This window comes from Solanum lycopersicum, chromosome 5 (genome assembly GCF_036512215.1).
Source record: "Solanum lycopersicum chromosome 5, SLM_r2.1".
Lineage (NCBI taxonomy): Eukaryota > Viridiplantae > Streptophyta > Magnoliopsida > Solanales > Solanaceae > Solanum > Solanum lycopersicum.
Window position 1 is genome coordinate 63,993,152 of NC_090804.1, and position 19,673 is coordinate 64,012,824.

The 19,673-nt window shown below is 33.6% G+C and overlaps 1 protein-coding gene across 5 annotated transcripts; it reads right to left on the reverse strand.

The window, feature by feature from the left end:
* Positions 1–641: 641 nt before the first annotated feature.
* LOC101267609 (protein REDUCED CHLOROPLAST COVERAGE 1) lies at positions 642–19,255 on the reverse strand. Of its 5 annotated transcripts, none has more exons than XM_010323203.4 (25): positions 19,084–19,255; positions 18,612–18,689; positions 18,423–18,484; positions 17,516–17,608; positions 16,198–16,270; positions 15,801–16,118; positions 13,009–13,073; positions 12,733–12,864; positions 12,589–12,630; positions 11,943–12,467; positions 11,690–11,847; positions 10,404–10,905; positions 10,220–10,282; positions 10,030–10,131; positions 9,186–9,503; positions 8,439–8,531; positions 8,223–8,324; positions 7,942–8,046; positions 7,683–7,816; positions 6,867–7,050; positions 5,489–5,620; positions 5,014–5,126; positions 4,016–4,106; positions 934–3,274; positions 642–829 (listed from the first exon to the last, which is right to left on the reverse strand). In XM_010323203.4, the coding sequence occupies exons 2-24, from the start codon at positions 18,673–18,675 to the stop codon at positions 1,163–1,165; spliced, it is 5,583 nt and encodes a 1,860-aa protein (XP_010321505.2). In that variant the 5' UTR covers positions 18,676–18,689; positions 19,084–19,255; the 3' UTR covers positions 642–829; positions 934–1,162. The 5 variants fall into 5 exon arrangements, with proteins under 5 accessions (XP_010321505.2, XP_010321501.2, XP_010321504.2 ...); XM_010323199.4 differs by having other exon boundaries at positions 12,589–12,648; positions 19,084–19,224; XM_010323202.4 differs by having other exon boundaries at positions 12,589–12,648; positions 18,612–18,698; positions 19,084–19,220.
* Between the last annotated feature and the right edge of the window lie 418 nt (positions 19,256–19,673).

Below are 19,673 nucleotides of genomic sequence, written 5' to 3' on the forward strand. Positions count from 1 at the left end.
TCACAAGAAAAGGATTGTCCAAATTTATTAAAGTCTAAATTTTCCTCAGCCCACTAATGTAATGTGAGACTTAACATCCCGCCTCATGTCCAACACTGTACATTTTGGTGCGTGGATAATTTAATCATTATAATATTTCCAGCTGATAATTAAAAAAAGTGGAATGAGTTTGACTCTTTTACTGTTTCACCAACCATAAAAACACTTTTGCAAAATTAACCCTGAAATTAGTCTTGAGCTAACTTACGTTTCGAAAATTAGCTCATAGGGAGGATTTTCCAAGTCTATATAAGGAGTTCAAATTTTTCTCGTCCCACTGTTGTGAGGCTTAACAGGGGTGGGGGTGTGAGGTGGGAAGGGAAGGAGGCTACACTGAGGACAACACAATATGGAATGTTTTTTTTTTCAGTCTGCCTTCCTGCATTTTTCAGCAGTATATAATCTGTATACTAGCAAACCACACTTCTTCTCAATTAGTAACAGATATTTAAAAATTAAAATCAAAGAAAATTTTGGAGTTCCAAATGTTTGTATAACTTAATTGAAGAGAGGTATTCCATACGTCTCAATTTATATGACACTTTTTTTCATTTTGCACGGGTATATACTCTAAGCATAAACTCAGAATGTATACGAGTATATCATCGGAAGCTATCTAGATTAGATGCAAATACACTTCCGCTAGAGGTGTCAAAAGAATAATTTTGCTTCGTATACAAAATAATGAAATCAATGAGTAGCATTTGAGGAAAAAATGGAATAATTGTCACTGGTGAACTAAACAGTGAATACTGCTCCTTAATGCCAAAAAGTATGTGATCAAACAAATCTGCACTAAAAAAAACACTCATTAGAAGGACCATCTTTTTCCTCAGGTTGCAGAGGGTTGGATAGGATTAACAGTAATATTTGTCTTCGTTTGAAAGAACTAACCTTCAAATCAAGTTGATGCTGCATAACAAAACGCAAACAATATCGAACTGCGAGTACTACCAGTGCTTTTAATCAACACCTCAGCAGTCTTAGCATGTGAGCAACAAAAAACGTGTACTCAGCTTGACTGCCCATCCTTCTACTGTTATCTTGTGAAAGCTGTAAAACTACCTCAAGGAGTTATCTCTATGCTAGTTCCATTTGGATCAGAACTGGTAGACTGGGAACCTCAGTCTCTTATTACCCTGCAACATACAGCTTTGAAGGGCTGAGAAGTATATGGTCTCTTAAGCAAACTCATCGGCATTCTCAGAATTTGTTTGCGGTTCCTCCTACCTCTTATTAAAATGTTGAAAGTCTTCTCATCATCAGTCTTACAAGGGTGTCTCTGTATGTAATTATCACAGGATCCAGCATTCTCATTTGGAGCGTCACCCTTCTGTGATTGATTGTCCGACAAGGTAATGTACTCTGAAGCCAATGTGTTCATTGCTCTCACTTTTTCTGATCCAACCTCAGCTATATCATTCAAAATTTCCACGGCATCTGGTGCTGGAAGATTTGCTTCTGCCTTAACCTCATCCCCAGAGATGAGATCAACAGGAAAGCTTGGTACCGGACTCGAGCGCTCAGAATTATCAGATGACTCTTTTGTGACCGAAACCAAAGTTGACTCAGTAATTGGTTCAACCACAGGTAGCGAGACAGAAAACTCTATTGGATGGCAGCCAGACCAAACTGAGCCAGGAACATAATCTGATGCTTTAGGAGTCATATTGCACTGCCAAGCATAATGATTGGGATGGAAAGCGCTGCTGTTTACTGGGAATGTAGTTGGAGGTAACATCTGGGGTTGAGAATAGGGAGGGTACATAAAGGGCAAACAGTTCATCATGTTTGGGGTGGGCGGAGGTGAATGATATGAGTGATGAGGGGAGGAGCACATTGGGTTGGGCAAAATAGTGGGTGTTCCTGGATGAACACTCATATTCATTGGCCAAAGACCTACTGGTGGTAGTCTTCCAGGACCAGAAGGGTGATTAATGTTCATAGGCAGTGGCACTATACGAGCAACGGCTGGGAATGGGCTGAAGGGTGCCGCTGATGCAGATAACTGTTTATTGGACATATCTCGACTAATATCACTTGAATAAGATACTGAAGCTTTTACCTCTGGGTACTCCATCTCTTGTAACGTAACATTTGAATTACCATTTGAATCAAAATTGTCAGAAATACACATGTTGCGAGTGTTGAGACCTTCCTCTTCCATTGGACTAACATCAACATGGCTGGATTGAACTGAAGGCATGACTGGACATGTGACATCTGAAATTTCACCTCCTCCCAAATAACTCAAAGAAATTCCTTCTTTGTTGTCAGTAGCTACTGTTTCATCATTTATATTACCAGCATCATCTGCAATAAGATGCTGAACGTCCCCCAGCTTGATGGATTCTGCATTACTTTTCATTAGCTCAAAATTTTGTTCCTCTCCATTGGCTTCTTCTCCAAGTTCCAGAACTTTTGGACTATCAGGAACTTCGTCTTGAGAAAAGCTCTTCTGCAACATATAGATGGTACCTGGTGGGGCAACTGCTACATCCTTGTAGGAAGGAGATATTCCTAAGCTTACTATGGAACTCCTCTTTGGCATTGGTCCAGCCTCTTTTACTGCACAGACTTGAATCTGCTCCACTGAAGAACTTAATAACTCACCTCCGGTATTAGAGGTCAAAGCAACAACATCTCTGACAGACGATGTCACGGACTTGACCCGATACATGACAGCTTTGGCAACTCTTCGACCAAGTTTGGTACTGGGAGATGGACCCTTTGCTACATAATAATCTGCATTATTTCCATCTGATGTCTTTTTCTTTAAGACAAAATATCTACCAGCTTGATAGTTATTCTTCAATCTAGCATGGCCAACTTTAGAAATTGAGTCTTCATTCTGAAAATCAGTGACCTTGCTGATGGTTTGCCACCTCTGTCTTAGTTTTTGGCCATAAATACCAGCTGATCTTGGTTTCTGTACTGGCTGCCATCCATCACCTGCTTCTGCATAAGGTTCAGATAAGACAGCGCCATTAACACACTTCTCCAACGAAGTGTCTTTCACCAAGGGTCTAGGTTCAATGGGTTTGTTGTTCTCTGAAATTCTTCGGTCTGCATTCAGATTAGACATAACTACTATGTCAAAGGGTTCCTCATTCTTCTGGGAATCATTATCATCTTTGCAAATTAGTTTCTGATCATCTTGCTTCACTTCCAGGACATCTTTAGGAGTGACAGAGTTTGCTGAGGCACAATTGGTCTGATCAGATTTTCCCTTTACCTGAGAAATAAAAGCATGAAGCATAAAGAGGGCAGAAGCATTACGGAGGCTTATGCTATGCAAGCCTCAAACTTCAAGCTAAATCTAATTTCACATAAATGTGGAACAAGCAAACGGTAAGAGTTCTTGAGACATAAAAAATAGCATACTGTAATATTTGAATTTCACAGCAACGCGTTTGCATTAACATATAGCAGGAAGGCATACAGACCTTTGGAAGCATCTACCTAGAACCAAAGTTTCCTTCTAAGCTAATTCAATCTTTTATCTGTAGGCTTGTGCTGGCATTATGGACGGTAGACCTTTCCAACAAAACAGCTCAAGCTAGACAGTTTAATCTATGACATCCTCCAGCCATTTTCACTTACTCGAAGTTTAATATGATAATTATTGATAGTTGACGAAAATATTACAGTATTCGTTGAAAGTTTGATAGGGAACATCATATCAAAATTTAAAATTTGAATAGTTAAACGAATTTGAGATTGAAAGATGTAAATGTTGCACAGTATAACCTTTTAGTAAGCTAGTGTTACAAATTTTTTGAAACGTCCTAAATGGAAAGATTGTCGTATAAATTATTTGCATTTTGCATCAACATTTTTCTTTGATAAAGAACATATTTGCATTAGCATATACAACTTTGTCCCAAATTACAATTTCTTACCCCTTCCTGCAGATTAATATTTGCAACATATAAGGAAAAAAACAAAATATAGAAACATCATGAGCATCCTGTACCTTTGAGGCAAAGCCTTTTCTTTTTGCTAACATAGCATTTCTCCCTTTGGCATCAGAACCAGGATTGATATAGTCGAGCAAATCCGACACACTGTCCATCAAGATAGTATGTCATAGCAAGATCAAAACCCAAGTGTTTCACTTATCAGTCTCTAGAGTAAAGCTCTGTCGAAGCATTCTTTTGAGAAGTTATTGTGCAAGTAAAGCAATTAAAAGATCTTCATGTAACATCTAAAAGTTTTACATTAAAACATTGTCACTTCCTAAACAGATTCATAGTCTAACGACTTAGCTTCTCAAAATAAGCAAAATATACCACATAGGATCTCATATCACATAACAAACTCAAATGCAAGTATGTGGATTGAAGGTGTTGAGAAACATGAAGACAGGACCTAACTTAACCCCAACAGTTAGCTCATAAAGTGAGGATCATTCAAAATGATACAGAGGAACTACAACTCATCCTCAATCAGTGAGATTCTAACATTCCCCTCCCTGGCACAACTGGAGCTAGACATCTGAAACGTGAATAACAAAACATGGGTCCAACATAGAGTAACCCAACATAAGATATGGGTCTAGCTTTTATACCATGTTTAAAAACTGGTCCTTGCTCTAACTAAATCCAAAAAGCAAGCTCATGACGTCAAAATTGACAGAGATCATATGAAGAGACTCATTGTATCTTCATTCAACCTGTGACTCTAACAATAAGACTCTGATTTAACAAAAGAACCAACAAACCTTAAGCATAAGTCAGAGGAAAGTAACATAGTAATGTCCTAAGAAATTTCAAAGGAGAAGGACAAAGGCAGCAGTCAAAGGGATGGCTAGCATAATGATCACTTGAACAATGGGAACTCAAGCCCTCCAATTATCACGTCAGCTAGCCATGAAATTAGATGTAAGACAAATTGAGACAAATTCTTCTTGGCTGATTATGCCTAACAGTATCCAATCCAAATAAATTTAAGAAAGTAAAAGTGCTAATATACCTTAAATGGCCCTTGCTGGCTATTGATGCATCTGGCTTCCTAGTCCCATTTCGAGCAGCTTCTTGCTGTTCAAAAGCCTTGGACTCGAAATACTCAAGCCAAGCAGCAGCATCCTGCAGAATTCAGTAACAGTTGAGGTTAAAACAAGCAAGCCATAGAAATTGCCGTAAAGAACTTTATCATATTTCAACAGTCTCATCGCTCATTAAATGTCAGAATATGAAAGAAAAAGATAGTCACATAAAGACTAACTATTTGCATGCATACTTACAGTAGATGAAACTCTGCGTACATATTTTTTAATTAAACTGGACTGTTATTTTGTCAGTATTATTTGTTAAATAAAAAAAGTAAAAGAAACAGACAAATACTCAAGTAGTAAAGTGACAGAAATTGTAATTCTTTATACAGCCCCACTCTGGGAAGAGAGTGCATTTGTTCGTGCCTGTATACATGTGCATGAGACAGAAGGTACCTGTGTGCGAAGGTCATCTGGACCAAGCTTCTTTTTGAGTATCTGCAAGGTTGTTTGCTCATGTTGAACACTCAAAGCATAAGCTTCCATCAAAGAGAGAGCAATTGCTATAGCATGGTAACTCGCAGCAGTCTGGCAGAGAAAGTGTAGCATATCAGAGAGATGCAGGCACGAATTTGATACTTTTTTTCCACGCACATTAGTTTAAAACATGTCTAACTGTTGTATAAGAAAGACAGTTCCCCAGAAATTCTGGTTTGAGCACTACTAGGGATTTCACACGGTCATCAAGTTCAAAAATTTATAGCACCATGCTCTAAAGAGAGATTTTTTCAGTTATATGGCCAGAGACATAAAAATAAGTCGAACTGAAGAGGTTAATCAGGTCTCTTGACAGAACAAAATGACTTATTACAAATTCCATTACAGAAGAAACTAGTAACTGTCATCAGCTCAGTCATAATTATCATTCCACAAGAAAAACTTCCATGATAACCCCTTCTGTTAAGAATTAGGAATCGCTAATATGGTAAGAGTTCATTCCTTGTTTATATAGGAAATGTTTAGAATCTCTATACTGTGTAAATAGGAATTGCAATTAATAGAAATTGCTTCCCGTCCCATTTTAGGATTACTTGCATACTTTGCTGTCTTTTGGGGGATTATTTGTATTTGTAAACACTATATAAACTCCAACATGCTAGAGGAACAATCGAGATATTCATTCCCATCATCTCTTCTTTTCTCATTCATCACACCTTTCCTTGTCAGGCTGTTGGGATGATGTGCTAGTAAATAGTACTGTCTTTAAATCACAAACCTAGAACCAAAAGGCTGAAGTAAGCTCGTCTGTCAATGATAGCACTTGAAGCAAAAATAGAAAAGAAATGATGCACACTATTTGGAATATGAATGAACTTTGAGTCCAGCACTGTTAGTCAGCATTTCCTGCTGATTTTGAGGTAGATAATTGATTACCCTGGAAACTCAAAAACCCTGGCACTATAGCAAACAAAGAGAACCGGAAAAAAATCTATTTCAAATAGAGATTGACACTGGAGACCTAAACCCTTCACTCAAGCCTACAAAATCACTTGAATGGCATGACTACTTGTTTTTGCCATGGAAATGAAGCACACAATAGAAATTGGAAATGAAATAACAAATTATTCTTATGGCACATCCTTTGAGAGGGAAATCATCCTTCATTCTACCCTTTGGTAAATCAGCAAATTAATACATAGCTTGTAAAATAGGAAATAAGAAACTGCAGAGTGCCGATGAAAGCCAGTTTGTCCAGACATGCATGGATGTAAGCAGAAAGTTGTGAATGCTAAAACCAAAACAATATATACTCATAACATCAGTCAAAGAGAACCTGAATATGGTCAGGCCCGAGTAACCTTTGATTGCACTTCAGAGCTTTATGGAGATATCTGAGGGCAACATGCACATTACCAAGCCCTTCTTCCATCATAGCCACATTTATGTATGTTGCGGCAGTGTTTGGATGTGAGGGGCCACATGTGAGATGCAATTGATAAAGAGCTCGCTTTACATAACTGAATAATGGGAAGGTAAGTTGTCAATAAGGAATGAATAGAGCAGTTAAAATTACACCATAAACAATTGCAGGGTTAAACAGGATTAAGTTGAAAAGGTAAGGAGCAAATATGAGTGGTTTAGATTTTTAAATCATGGGGGCATAAAGGTGCGCAGTTGGTGTTTATTTAGTTCATAGTAAAACTAAAAGCTTGTCCTTCATAAGCTTACAAGGTCATTATGTCAACTGTGCAAATTTGTTATTTGAATTGTCTCAAGATCATATTCACAGCAAGTTTTTGAGCTATTATATCCATTCCCAAGCTGTTAACTATGCAAACTCATCATTTGAATTGTTTCTAAAGATCATTCTTTACCAAGTTTCAAGCTGTTATTTCCATACTCCAGACTCATTATTTTATCTTCCCACTATAAATTTTGGATCTAACTCAACCTCAGAAGCTAGCTCATTAAAAGAGGGTTGGTCAAGATCATATAAGGAGATAATAGTCATTTCCCTCGATCAAACTGGGACAACTTTAACGCCCCATAGTGTAACAAAGAATTGGGATGGGTCTTGTAACACATATCGTCACAATTATCACCAGCACAAAAATTTTAAAATACTTGGCCATCTTAGAGAACTACATACTTGAGAGCCAACTCTGTGTGTTGAAGTCGGTAATAGAAAACTGCAAGATCCCCGTAACTTTTCATGGTATCTGGGTGATCAAGCCCTAACTCTCTTTCATTGATGTCCAGGGCTTTCTGCTGATAGACAGTTGCCTGGCATTGAAACACTAGTATTAACATACTAGAAAGTATAAAAGGACAAAAGGCCACATATTTCAAATATACAGGAAAAAACATGATTTTGCAGAAACCCTAAGCTAATGAGTCTTGAAGAATACCTGATTAAAATCACCGGTGTGATACAAAACAACAGCTAAAAGGCTATATGCTCCAGCTGTCATTCTATGGTAGGGACCACATACTGCAACAAGCTTAGCAAGAGCCTGAAAGCACCATAAATTGCACTATTGACCAAATGGTGTACAAAAATTTAATAATTTGTTACCAAATGCATGCCTAAAGACAACAAGAAGCTATAGAAAATCGATGGTTTCAATATGAAGAAGGGAGAACGTAATGCAAAGAAACTTTCTTTATTTCTATTTTTAATATTAGTTACCTTAGTCCCATAGCTGACAGCATCTTCGAGTTTACCCTTATCCAGAGCCGTCTTTGATGATTCCAAAAGCTGTCGTCCATCTGCAGAAGAGCAAACAGCTTGCTGCAGAGTATAAAACACACAGATCCAACGGAAAGTGGGAAAAAATTAGTGACTCAAAAAAAATGCATGGGTGACTCTAATTATCACATATGATAGCAGGGTTTGCATTGTCACCTTATGCACAGGTACTAGGCTGACAATGTCTTCCTTTCTAAAAGGATTTGGAGAATTCACATCATAATCTCTCGGAACAAGTTCGATTCCCACCTAAATTAGACAAAATATACTCTTCATTGCTCTTTTCCGTTCAATATTACAATATACGAAACAAGATCGTGTACCCAAAAAAATAATATACACCAAGATCGTGGAATGATGAATCAAATGAATATCGAATCACTGAGGCTATGCACCAATCACTAAATCGACAACATAAGTGACACACAACAATTATGTGCCTATTTGCATTGATCTAAAAACAGGTCAAGCTAGTCAATAGTTCTTTGGTTCTATCACCAATTTAACGAAAACAATTTTCAATTATTCTAATTGGCTTCTTGATACATGTTACTAATAATGTCAACATAGTCAAGATGTAGAGTCAATTGGGGTCCCTAGAATAAGTTTGGTATTTCCTGGAAAAGAAAAGGCATATATTCCTTTATCATTAAATCATTTCATATAATTCTATGTATCTAGTGATCCATCAAATGTGACCACATAATTATACATGTTGGACATATAATGAAAGACGAAATAAAGAGTATTCCTGCTTTTCCGTGCTTTGATAAAAAACCTGGAGTTCGTCACTGCTTCCTTTTATTTCACTTGGACAATATTTATCATTCCGAACACAATTGATGCATGCATACTGCCAGGATTATGTTTATTCCTAATTGACCAAGATTTTTTTTGTAATACCTTAAGGCATAAACCGCGAAGAATTGTGATTTTCCTCACATCCTTGTAATTTAAAATGCCAGTCTCCCATTCATATCGATTCTTCAAAAATAACTCCAGCCATCTCCACACAAGTGGGTCTATGCCATGGGGTTCATTTTGTTCATCATTTTCAGGAAACCCAAGCATCATGTTTAATGTAGCAGCAATTACTGCAGCCAGATCTTCTATCTCAACGACCGAAGCAATAACAGCTTGCAGAATATGCTTAAAAGCTCGTATTATCATCTCGTGTATACATAGAGATTGCACATGAGATAATTTGTCTGAAAGTTTTATCTGCCAAAAAGAGAAAACATAGAAAGGGTTCATACGAAAAAATGATCAGCATAATATTTTCTCACAGTTGCAACTGTATTCATTCATAATGACCTCCTACCAGATCAATGTAGAGGCAACATGTAGGAGATGAAAAATGTGAAGTTAGAAGTTCAGATTATTTTGGGATACTTTCCATATCACTTACCAGTAACAAACTTGCAACGTTATTATACGAGAATCTAGTGGTGCTTTAATTTCTTATGCATAGTAGTATTATGATTGGGACACCAATATAGGTTTTTAAATAGCATGACAGTGCGGACATTCAAGATACATGATAATAAAAGAAGAAAGCTTACACAAATAAAGGTTCTTTATGGACGGCGAAAAAACAAATTTCTCAGTAGATAGTAAATTAGATTTAGAAAATGGACTGTGCTTTTTTTCTTGGCAATTGAGGGGAAAAAAAGAATATCATAGGGACACTATAGATATACAAGAAATTCCTAAGGGTATAAAAATCAAAATGATCACGAAGACTTACAATGTGTCCAAGAGAACGCATTCGCAGACCTCTGGTATGCATGAAATCAGTTAAGGTTCGACCATCAACTGGTGAGAGTTCCAGAGATCCAAAATCTGCAACCTGTAATACATTTATCAATTAAGACACAGTTAAGAGACCAATTTTTTCATTTATAATTCATCTCTATACAGTAATTAACTACGGTTACCAGTTTTGGAAGGGCAACTTCATTGTAGTACTTCTGTGACATATCAATCAGCTCTTCCACAGACTATCAAAGCAAGGAGGATGTTAGAAAATGGATTTCAACTAAATCTATCTTGTACCCTGTCACTGAACATTATTTGATGAAGTAACCTGTCAATAAATAATAAAGACTTGCTAGTTGCCACCTTAACGTGAAGTCCGGTCTCCGACTCTTTCAGACGAGTAAAACCATCATCCGACAGCAATGACTTCAGTATGAGCTGATTTTGATTGGCATCAGTCTCACGTTGAGAATCCTCTGATGGAATGACATCTTCTTCTGATCTCCCATCTACACTATCTGCCACAGGTTTGAAGCTTTCAGACTGGGGTTCGTTCTGCTTTCTGTTCTTAAGGGATTTCAGATGTATTCCAAGTCCCTCAACCTTGATCTCATCTTTTGTCTTCATTGTATGAGGTTTTTTATCTTTCTCTGATTTCTTTAGATCCCGTAAGTGTTGTATCCAGCAAGCTCCAAGTTCCCATCTGATAAAAGAGTCACCTTCTATATTCTGTTCTTGAAGCTTGATAAGACTCTCTTTTAGGATTCTCTTCACAAATGCCCGAGAGGAACTGATCTCTTCAGATTTTGAGGGTTTTGAATGCATTACCTTGTTGTCATCTTTCGCATGAAGCAAATACCTTAAACTGCAAGATATAGTGTTTAAGCAGGATGCATAGATAATAAAAGACTTGAGGAGATCAAGGGAAACACAGCCCCACTAGAAAACTATCCTACAAATATCAGAATCAGTAGTTGGTTTATCATCAGACTGCAAAAAGTTGGAAAATAACGATAATGAACCTTACGTAAAGGACAAAATAACTGATAGGGACTAGGAGGTTGTAAACAACCAAGATGATACAGGAGTATTTAGAAAATTCAGGGATCTTGCATAACATTTTCCATGTTTTCAGAAGTTCTAGAAGCTCCTAAATTTTAACCACCACCACAACCCCCCCTTCTTTGTTCTTGTGGTATCAAGATTCTTTTCAATATCAATATATACTTTTGCATCAGATAATATCAGTATAATAATTTCTGGTGATCACTTTTAGCATTTCTGAGGGCATATCTTTGACATACATGTTTAGCAATCAGAATGAGGTGAACTTCTGACATGTCATCTCGGAATTAGTTCCTAGTTGAATTCATTTTCTCCATAACAATTTTTTCCTCCTACAAGTCTCTTCTTTAAATGCTGAACCAAATTGAGCATACAGAGTTAATGAATTTATAGTTCTTTCTGCAAGTAAGTCATAACATAAGTTTATTGTTTGTTTTAACTTAACATGGAAAAGAATGAAAGAAAAACCTATATCTTTTGTTTCATGAAACTACCATGGAAGATAAACTAACATGTACTTATTTTGGCTCTGTAATGCATACTTACTAGAAAATTCAATGTACTTATGAGGAAACATGCAATACCTGTTGATATTAAGCGCATTTGCACCACCATCAGGCTGATCAGCAAGTTCAATGCTTTCCGATGGAAATCCCACTTTGTCACTCTCTTTCCCTTGAACTTTTACAGTCGCAATATAACCACAATGCCTTACATTCAAAACACCTAAACTGGCAATATCCTGAACTCAAAGTCCAGCAATTTTCATTTAAACAAAATGCAAAACTTCAGACAGTAAGTAGTAGATCAACATCATTCTCTTTAGTATATACTTACATGGGCAGCAGTATTTTCATCAGCAGTAATCCCCTTGAGTAGATGCCTTTCAATCAGATTTTTCTTAGCTATTCCAGTTGTTTGACATCCATCAATTTTGGTATCGATTTTGCAGCTACCATCCGCCACATCTTTGGTGACAAATATGCTCAAGTCCCCAACTCTCTCATTATAAATGATTTCTCTGTTTGCATCAGAATGAGCTGGTTTAACTTTCTCCATTACATGTCGCACAGCTGAGATGGCCCGAGAAATTGCAACATCAACAAATAAACTATGAAGAAGAAAAGCCCTTCTATCTCGAACCTGCCTCTCCTCTGTTGTCTTACAAGGCATATATGCAATAAACAAAAGTTCACTTGCATAAGGTAATAAATCACTTTTTCCATCTCGGCCTAGACCACCTCCATTTCCTCCCCACTTTTCATCCTCCACAGGCAGAGAAGGAAAGATTGACGGCATCTGTGCAGCCACGGGGGGAACAAGCCATGTGTTGGCTCTGAGACCATAAGGAAGATTCCCAAACTGTAGCAAAAAGAAAAAAAATTACATCCTTTGTGTACATGAGTCTCAAAAGGAAGAGGATATCTTTTTCACTATAAGCACTCGTTTTAGAATTCAACGTGGCCAAAAATATTGACGGCACCTTGTTACGCTCCAGAAATCCTTTCATGAGTTCATTGTAGGCCTGAAAAAGAGGAATCATCTATGCTAAGAGTTCAGTGTACATACCCTGGCAAGCAATTGCTCACACTTTATCTGAAGAAGAAAAAAAATCTACAGAACTCACATTGTCAAATGCTCTGCTTAGTTGTCTCAACAAATCTACAAGATTGTGACAAAGTATCCCATGCTTTCCAGTGTTATGAAAACCTTTTCTGCAAGCTTCAACCGAAACCAACTTCCCGTTGAAGAGTTTCACCTGCAAACAGTTAGAGATGCCCATTAATAGAATATTTCATGGTTAAACCACATCTAAAATTTTACATCAAAATACATCTGAAACTGCATTAGTCAAATTATTGGAACCAGGCACAAGAAAGAAGCTAGTTGGAGAGAGGCTTACTTCAAGTGAGAAAAGATAATCATTTGGTAGAACTTCATCAACCTTTCTTGTTTCCCTTCTTATAACTGCAATAAATATGGTTAATTTAGTTAGTGCACAGCTATATAGCAAGAATCTGCACCTATGATGATGAGAAATGAATCCCCTCCCTAAGAGAAAAGGATGAAAGGCAGATCTTAAAAGGGATAATTTGGCATCTAAATTGTTTCTTATATCCTTTCTCAAGATGTATTTGATGCTACGAAAAGAAACTTGGTGTCAATTGGTATTGCTCATTACACAATCTAATCTTGGTTGAGTTCTAAAGATTAAGGGAACATTTATGAAGTTACTGGAATTAATTTGTTTGAGATTTGTCAAAGAGAACATACTGAACTTATGATATGAAGGAAAAAGAATATAAACACCAACTGGGATGCGATGAGTCACACACACACAAATAAGATGAAGCTGATTAACATATTTTCATCAGTAAAGACAGATGGTGTATCTTCACATCAGACCTTTATTTGCATTATATTTTTAGCTTTAGGCATTAAATTGCATACCAAAGACAAGATTGATCTTTTCTACTTTTAGTTATGTCATATTGACTAGGTAATTATTTCTTTTCTATTAATATTTCTACATTTTTTTAGGTGAAACTGCTCAAAAATATAGAGTAAAAAGAATAATTTGCATACACCACGAATAAAATACATGCTCACTTAACAATAATAATAAAAGAGAAATGCATGCACCCAATGTTTATACCAAGATAATTTATTTAATCCTAGGAGTCAATATTAAGTAATTACGAAAGGCTTGTTAATATGATAACATCCAACATTTTTAGCAAATCCTAGAATTCCGTCTGTTTTCTGGGTTTGGAAAAGCGTGGATTTTCAAGAACGAGAATCATATGATATGTTGGGAATCTCTTACGATAATCATCCACGCTTGAAACGCATTTTAATGCCATATTTTTTATAGTGGTTAAACATTCATTTTCATGGTTTATGATTCAAAATTCATTTGGTTTTTTTGTTCATCATGAAATTTAATACATATCTTAATTCTCAAAGTAGTTTAGTCTATTATTTGAAATTCTCTTCAATTTTTATTTAACCTGAGCATTGTTACAACAACATACACAGTGGGGTCTGAGACGAGTAAAGTGTACGGACACCTTACCCTTACCTTGGAGATAGAGAGACTGTTTCGATAAACCCTCAGCTCAAGGAACAACAATCAAAAGCAGTCCAAAAAGAAGTAATGAAATTGAAAGCATAAAAAACATTTCTCAGTTAGGTGTTGTGTTAACTATGCATAACTGAGAAAATTGTAAGGTAAATAAGTACTGTACATTCCTTAGTTGGATGTGTACATTTTTTATGGATATATTGTTTTCATTTATGAAGTTAATTTGGAATTCCATTTTCATGAATGATTTGTTCATGCAATTCAAGACAAACTGGGAAGTAATACTTAGGGCCCGTTTGGATGGGCTTAATAAAAACATCTTTAAAAAATACTTTTGAAAGTGCTGAAACTTATTTTTAAAATAAACAGTTATGCGTTTGGATAAAAGTGCTGAAGTTAAAAAAAATTGTTGATGTGTTTGACAAATAAGTGCTGATAAACAGCTTTTTAAATCAAAAAGTCTGAAATACCCTTAAAAGCTGTTAACATAATAAAAGTTAATTAATTTATATTTTACAGTCATAAATAATTATATTTTGCTATCATTCACATATTTCTTTCTCATCACAAATTATTTATAAGAAGAATATAAACTAATTATAGATTTTAAAGATATATAATTTGAATAAATTAAAGAACGATTTATAATTTTATTTTAGTTTCATCCATAGGTAATAATAATTGTCTATCATTCACATATTTCTTTATTATCATAAATTATTTATAAGAGGAATATAAATTTTTATTTAAGTTATATGTGCAACTTATTTTACATTTTAATAATAAATAATTTGAATATATCACTTGAAAGATTTAAGATTTATTTTATTTTCATTTTCATTCATTAGTAATAGTAATTGTCTATCATCCACACGTGAAAAGAGAAAAATAGAAGAAAGAGATGTTAGGTTATGTGGGTAATTTGGAGATTGTATAAAAATATTAAGGGCAAAAAGGTAAAAATGTGGCCAACTTAAAACAGCTTATAAGCTGGAAAAAAAAAGCACCCCTACCCCAGCTTTTAACTTTTGGCTTAAAATAAGTTTTTTTTAACTTAAAATAAGTTATTTTGAGTATTGCCAAACAGCTAAATAAGTCAAAAACCAGCTTTTAAGTCAGTTTGACCAGCTTTTAAACTGAGTCAAACAGGCTCTTACTCCCATAAACCAAAGGAAGAAAAAAACAATCTTTTTACTTTTTTACGAGTTAATATCTTTTTAGAACCTAAAAATAATGAAACGAGTTAATAAATATTTATAGCCATTCAAATATCCAATATTTGTTTCACCTTGAATTCCACATATTTTTTTAAATTTCACACTCCTTTTTTAGTTTTACTTATCATATTTTTCTTCGCGGGAATCAATTTAATAATCTTCAAAGTTAAATTGTACTACTATAATTTTTAAATTTTAAATTCAGATAGTGAAAAACTATGAAACATTACACAAGTTACTATATTTCTCATATAAATTAATCTGATTAAAAAATATATATCTTAAAATTTATGTTAAAGTTGACACAGTTAACTCAAAATTGAAATGTGAAAAAGTAAAAATCAAATCTAACATAATACAGAGAGAGAAAAAGAGCAAAATTAAGAAGCTTACACTGAAGAGGTGGTGTGAGATGAGAAAGTGAGAAGAATTCGTAGAAGCTACCAAGCTTCGGGCAGGAATTACTCATTTCTCCGTCTTCATCCACCACCATCGCCGTCACCGTCGCCGCCGCACCCTCCGGCGGTGAAGGAGATCGCTTATCCTTTCCATTTCTCCGCTGCTTACTCGATTTCTTAACGCTCTTCGATTCATTTGTAGCTTCAGAATTCCCGCCGGAATCTCTAACAGACGGCCCAAAACACGTCGTACAGGCGACGATATCCAGCAATCGTTTAACGTGACTCGTCGCGCTCTCTTCGTCGTAGTCCTCTGCAAAAGAAATAATCAAAAACTTTGAGGGTAAAAATGGTAGTGCAAATTTTCAGTACGGCGTCATATAATATTTCACCTTCTATGAGTGTGAGGACGCATGGCTTCAAGGCGGAAATGTCCACCGTGTCCTTTAAACGTGGGCCCCTTACCTGTTCAAACAATAATTTATTTTTTATTTTATAATGAATATTTTTAAAATAAAAATTTATAATTTAACACACTTAAATATAATAATTAAAATGAATCACCACAACTTTTCCAATACAAAAGAGAAAAAACGCAAGGAGATAAGTTTCTATTATTATTTAGATCAAAAAGAGAAATCAAGTTTAGAAAAAAAAAAACTCCTTGCATAGTTGCATACACGGGTGTACATAATCGGATTAATTCAATTTTTTAAATGTTAAATCAAATAATTTATCTCAAATTTTTTAACTTATAAACCAAATCAAAATCAATAAAACTCGGATTTTTCAACTTCGAGTTTTTTCGGACTTTTTTTGAGTTTTTTGAATTTTTTCAATAAAGTATTCATACAAATATATAATTTGCTTGTACTTCAAATATTTCTTTAGTCCTACCAAAATGTAACTATCTAAGTTATTTATCAAAAAAATAACAAAAATATGATATAGTTAATGACACTAAAATATCCAACAAAAATAATAATAATAGAATCGCTTAAAACAAATATTAACAAATTAAAAAGTCATAATATAATTGATCATAATTTAAAGTACTAAATCATGCTAAAATAAGTTTAGTAAGTATTAGTTACATGACTAAATATTAAAAGAAAGTAAAGTTAGATCATGTATTTTAATTATCTAAATCTATGTAAAACTAAAAAACAAATATTCAATATTATTGTGTTGAATTAATTTTCTTTTTGCATTAGTATTAATTTGATTTTTATTTAAACTTTATTATAACATGTATGAATTATTATCTTTATTAGATCATTAAGAATTCAAACATCCAAACATGAAACAAATATATTAAAAGATTAAAATTATGAAAAAATATAAGAGATATTTCAAAATTATATCAAAGTAAGTATTTTACGTATAAAATAAAATTTTAAAATTATATATATAATGTCGGGTTGTTTTTTTTTTTAGTTGAAACCAAACCAACCCAAATATAGTCGAATTTTTTTATCCAACACCAAACAAAGTCAACCAAATCACTAATCGTTTTTTTCCCAGTTTAACTCGATTTGCGATTTGGTTCGATTTTAAACACCCCTAGTTGCATATACCTAATATAATTTATTTTAGAAAAAAATATTCGATTGATCATTCTTTATTATATATCCGTAGATTAAAAATAAGAAGGCAAAAAGGAAAAAAAATTGACATATGCAAAATTGGAATTTAGTCCTAATTAGTTACCTCATGAGATAATGAAAAATTGGTGATATTACACGTTGCTGTGTTCACTGATAATAATCGACGAACATCGATTATTCTATCCGTTGATATTCCCTGCCAAAGCAAAAACATAAATAAATTATTTTCTTGAAATGTGTAAAAATGCTGTAAAATAATTTACACGCAATTAATAAAAAGAAAATAATTGGAATTCAGCTCTAAATTGGGGCGAATTATTACTGACTATTTCAAATAATGGACGGTCTTAAAAATATCTATTTTATTATTTGATTAATTAAATTTAAATATACTTCAAATCTAACAATATGAATAAAATACATCATAATTTTTCGTTAAATTTAAGGGTGTTTTCAACACTTCAACTTTTATGAAAAGTTTCATTCTTCTATAAAAGTCTGAAATCAATTGTTATGTCACGTGATATATCAAAGATGTATCCAAGTTTAATTAATCAAGTAGATAATGTTTTTTAAAGTCTGTCAACCATTCAGAGACGGAACAAGGTGTATCCATATTTAATTAATCAAGTAGATGATGTTTTTAAGTCTGTCAACCATTTAGAGACAGAACAAGGTGTATCTAAATTTAATTAATCAGATAGATAATATTTTTACATCTGTCAACCATTTAGAGACGGAACAAATGACTGCTCCAACTTTTAGAAACATTTTCAATACTTCTCAAATTAATATACAGTAAATGATTTTATGACCATTTATAAATTGAGTAGAAGAAACTTATAAATAAATATATATATATATATATATATATATAAAAACTATAAGCAATTTTATAAAAGACGATAAAATCAAATTGCCTATTTCCTTAAACATTTCAATAATATTTCTAATATTGAAAATTTAGCATTAATTGATTATAGCCTTATCTAATAAAAATAATGACAAACCTTTAGAATAATATGAGTCTCATCCTTTAGATTTACTGTTATATCCATAGCAACGGGAATAACTGCAAAAGATAAAAAAAAAAATACCAAAAAGAAATTAACAATATTAATTATAATTATATGTTTAGTCTTCAAAAATATAAAAATAAAAATAAAAATTAGTAGCTCTTAAATAAAATTTTAAAAAACCTTTTTCTTCCTTCTTCTTCTTGTCTCCTTTTGTCTTGCCACGACCATTCTTGTTTGGTGCCATTTTTCCAACTAAACCTGAAATTACTTCAAATTTTCTAAATGTAAAATAATTAAAAAAATTTCAGTTCACGTAAAAAAATAAATATCCAATAGCTATTTTTAAAAAATATTTTAATTAAAATCAGTGAAAAAAATAAATAATATTTATACATAAAAAAAACAGAAAATTACATATCAATCTCTTATATGTGGAAACAAGGAAATTTAAAAAATAATTCAAAATTATAATAATAAAACAAATTCTAAATCACATTTGTCGGTACAAGAAAGATTAAATTTTTTTTCTTTTTAAATTGCAACTAAGGGAATTCAATAGAAGAAACACCAATAACAAGTAAAACAATATTTGAAGTGTATATTTGATAAGTTAACAATTTAATATGAGACTGTACGAAAATCTTATCCTTACCTTTATCTCACAGAAGAGATTGTTTTCGATAGACAGTCGACTCTGAGAATTATAATTAGTGTTTTCTATGTATTTTATATGACTATATGATGGGTTTAAGGGTTTTAAATTGAGAATGGATTGTCAACAAGTAGCTAGAATGAAGAAGAAGAGAAGAGAAGAGAGGGTAGTTAAATTAGTGGGGATTTTAGTATATAGTGAGATATAAAAAGGATGATAAGAAATGAAGGGTGGAGATTTAAATCTCAGAAATTTTAATGGCTCTATATATCTGCATTACTTTTTTATTTTTAATTTAGAGGATATTTTTATATGTATTATTATATATCAAAAAGAAAAAAGATTCAAAATGGATTGTTATACACATAGATAGACTTTTTACCAATTTTTATAATGGACAAGAGTTGGAAATGTTTTTAATGTATTGTAAATAGGTTTAAAATGTCTTTTTTATATTTATTATTAGGTCTAAAAATGTTTTTAATAGCAATTTAAAGCCAAATCAAATTATATATGGATTTAAAATTCTCCAGGCTCCATGTTAACTATAATGGTAAGGCGTTTATTTGTAAAATTAAAAGTAAATAAAT

What these genes read in the sequence shown, in the direction of transcription:
- LOC101267609 (XM_010323199.4), bottom strand. Translation starts at nt 18,675, where the DNA reads ATGGCACCAAACAAGAATGGTCGTGGCAAGACAAAAGGAGACAAGAAG. An exon ending in ATTTTTCATTATCTCATGAG is followed by an intron (nt 16,271 to 17,515) that starts GTAACTAATTAG and finishes TTGTTTGAACAG; the next exon opens with GTAAGGGGCCCACGTTTAAA. An exon ending in TGCGTTCTCTTGGACACATT is followed by an intron (nt 9,504 to 10,029) that starts GTAAGTCTTCGT and finishes TCTTTTTGGCAG; the next exon opens with ATAAAACTTTCAGACAAATT.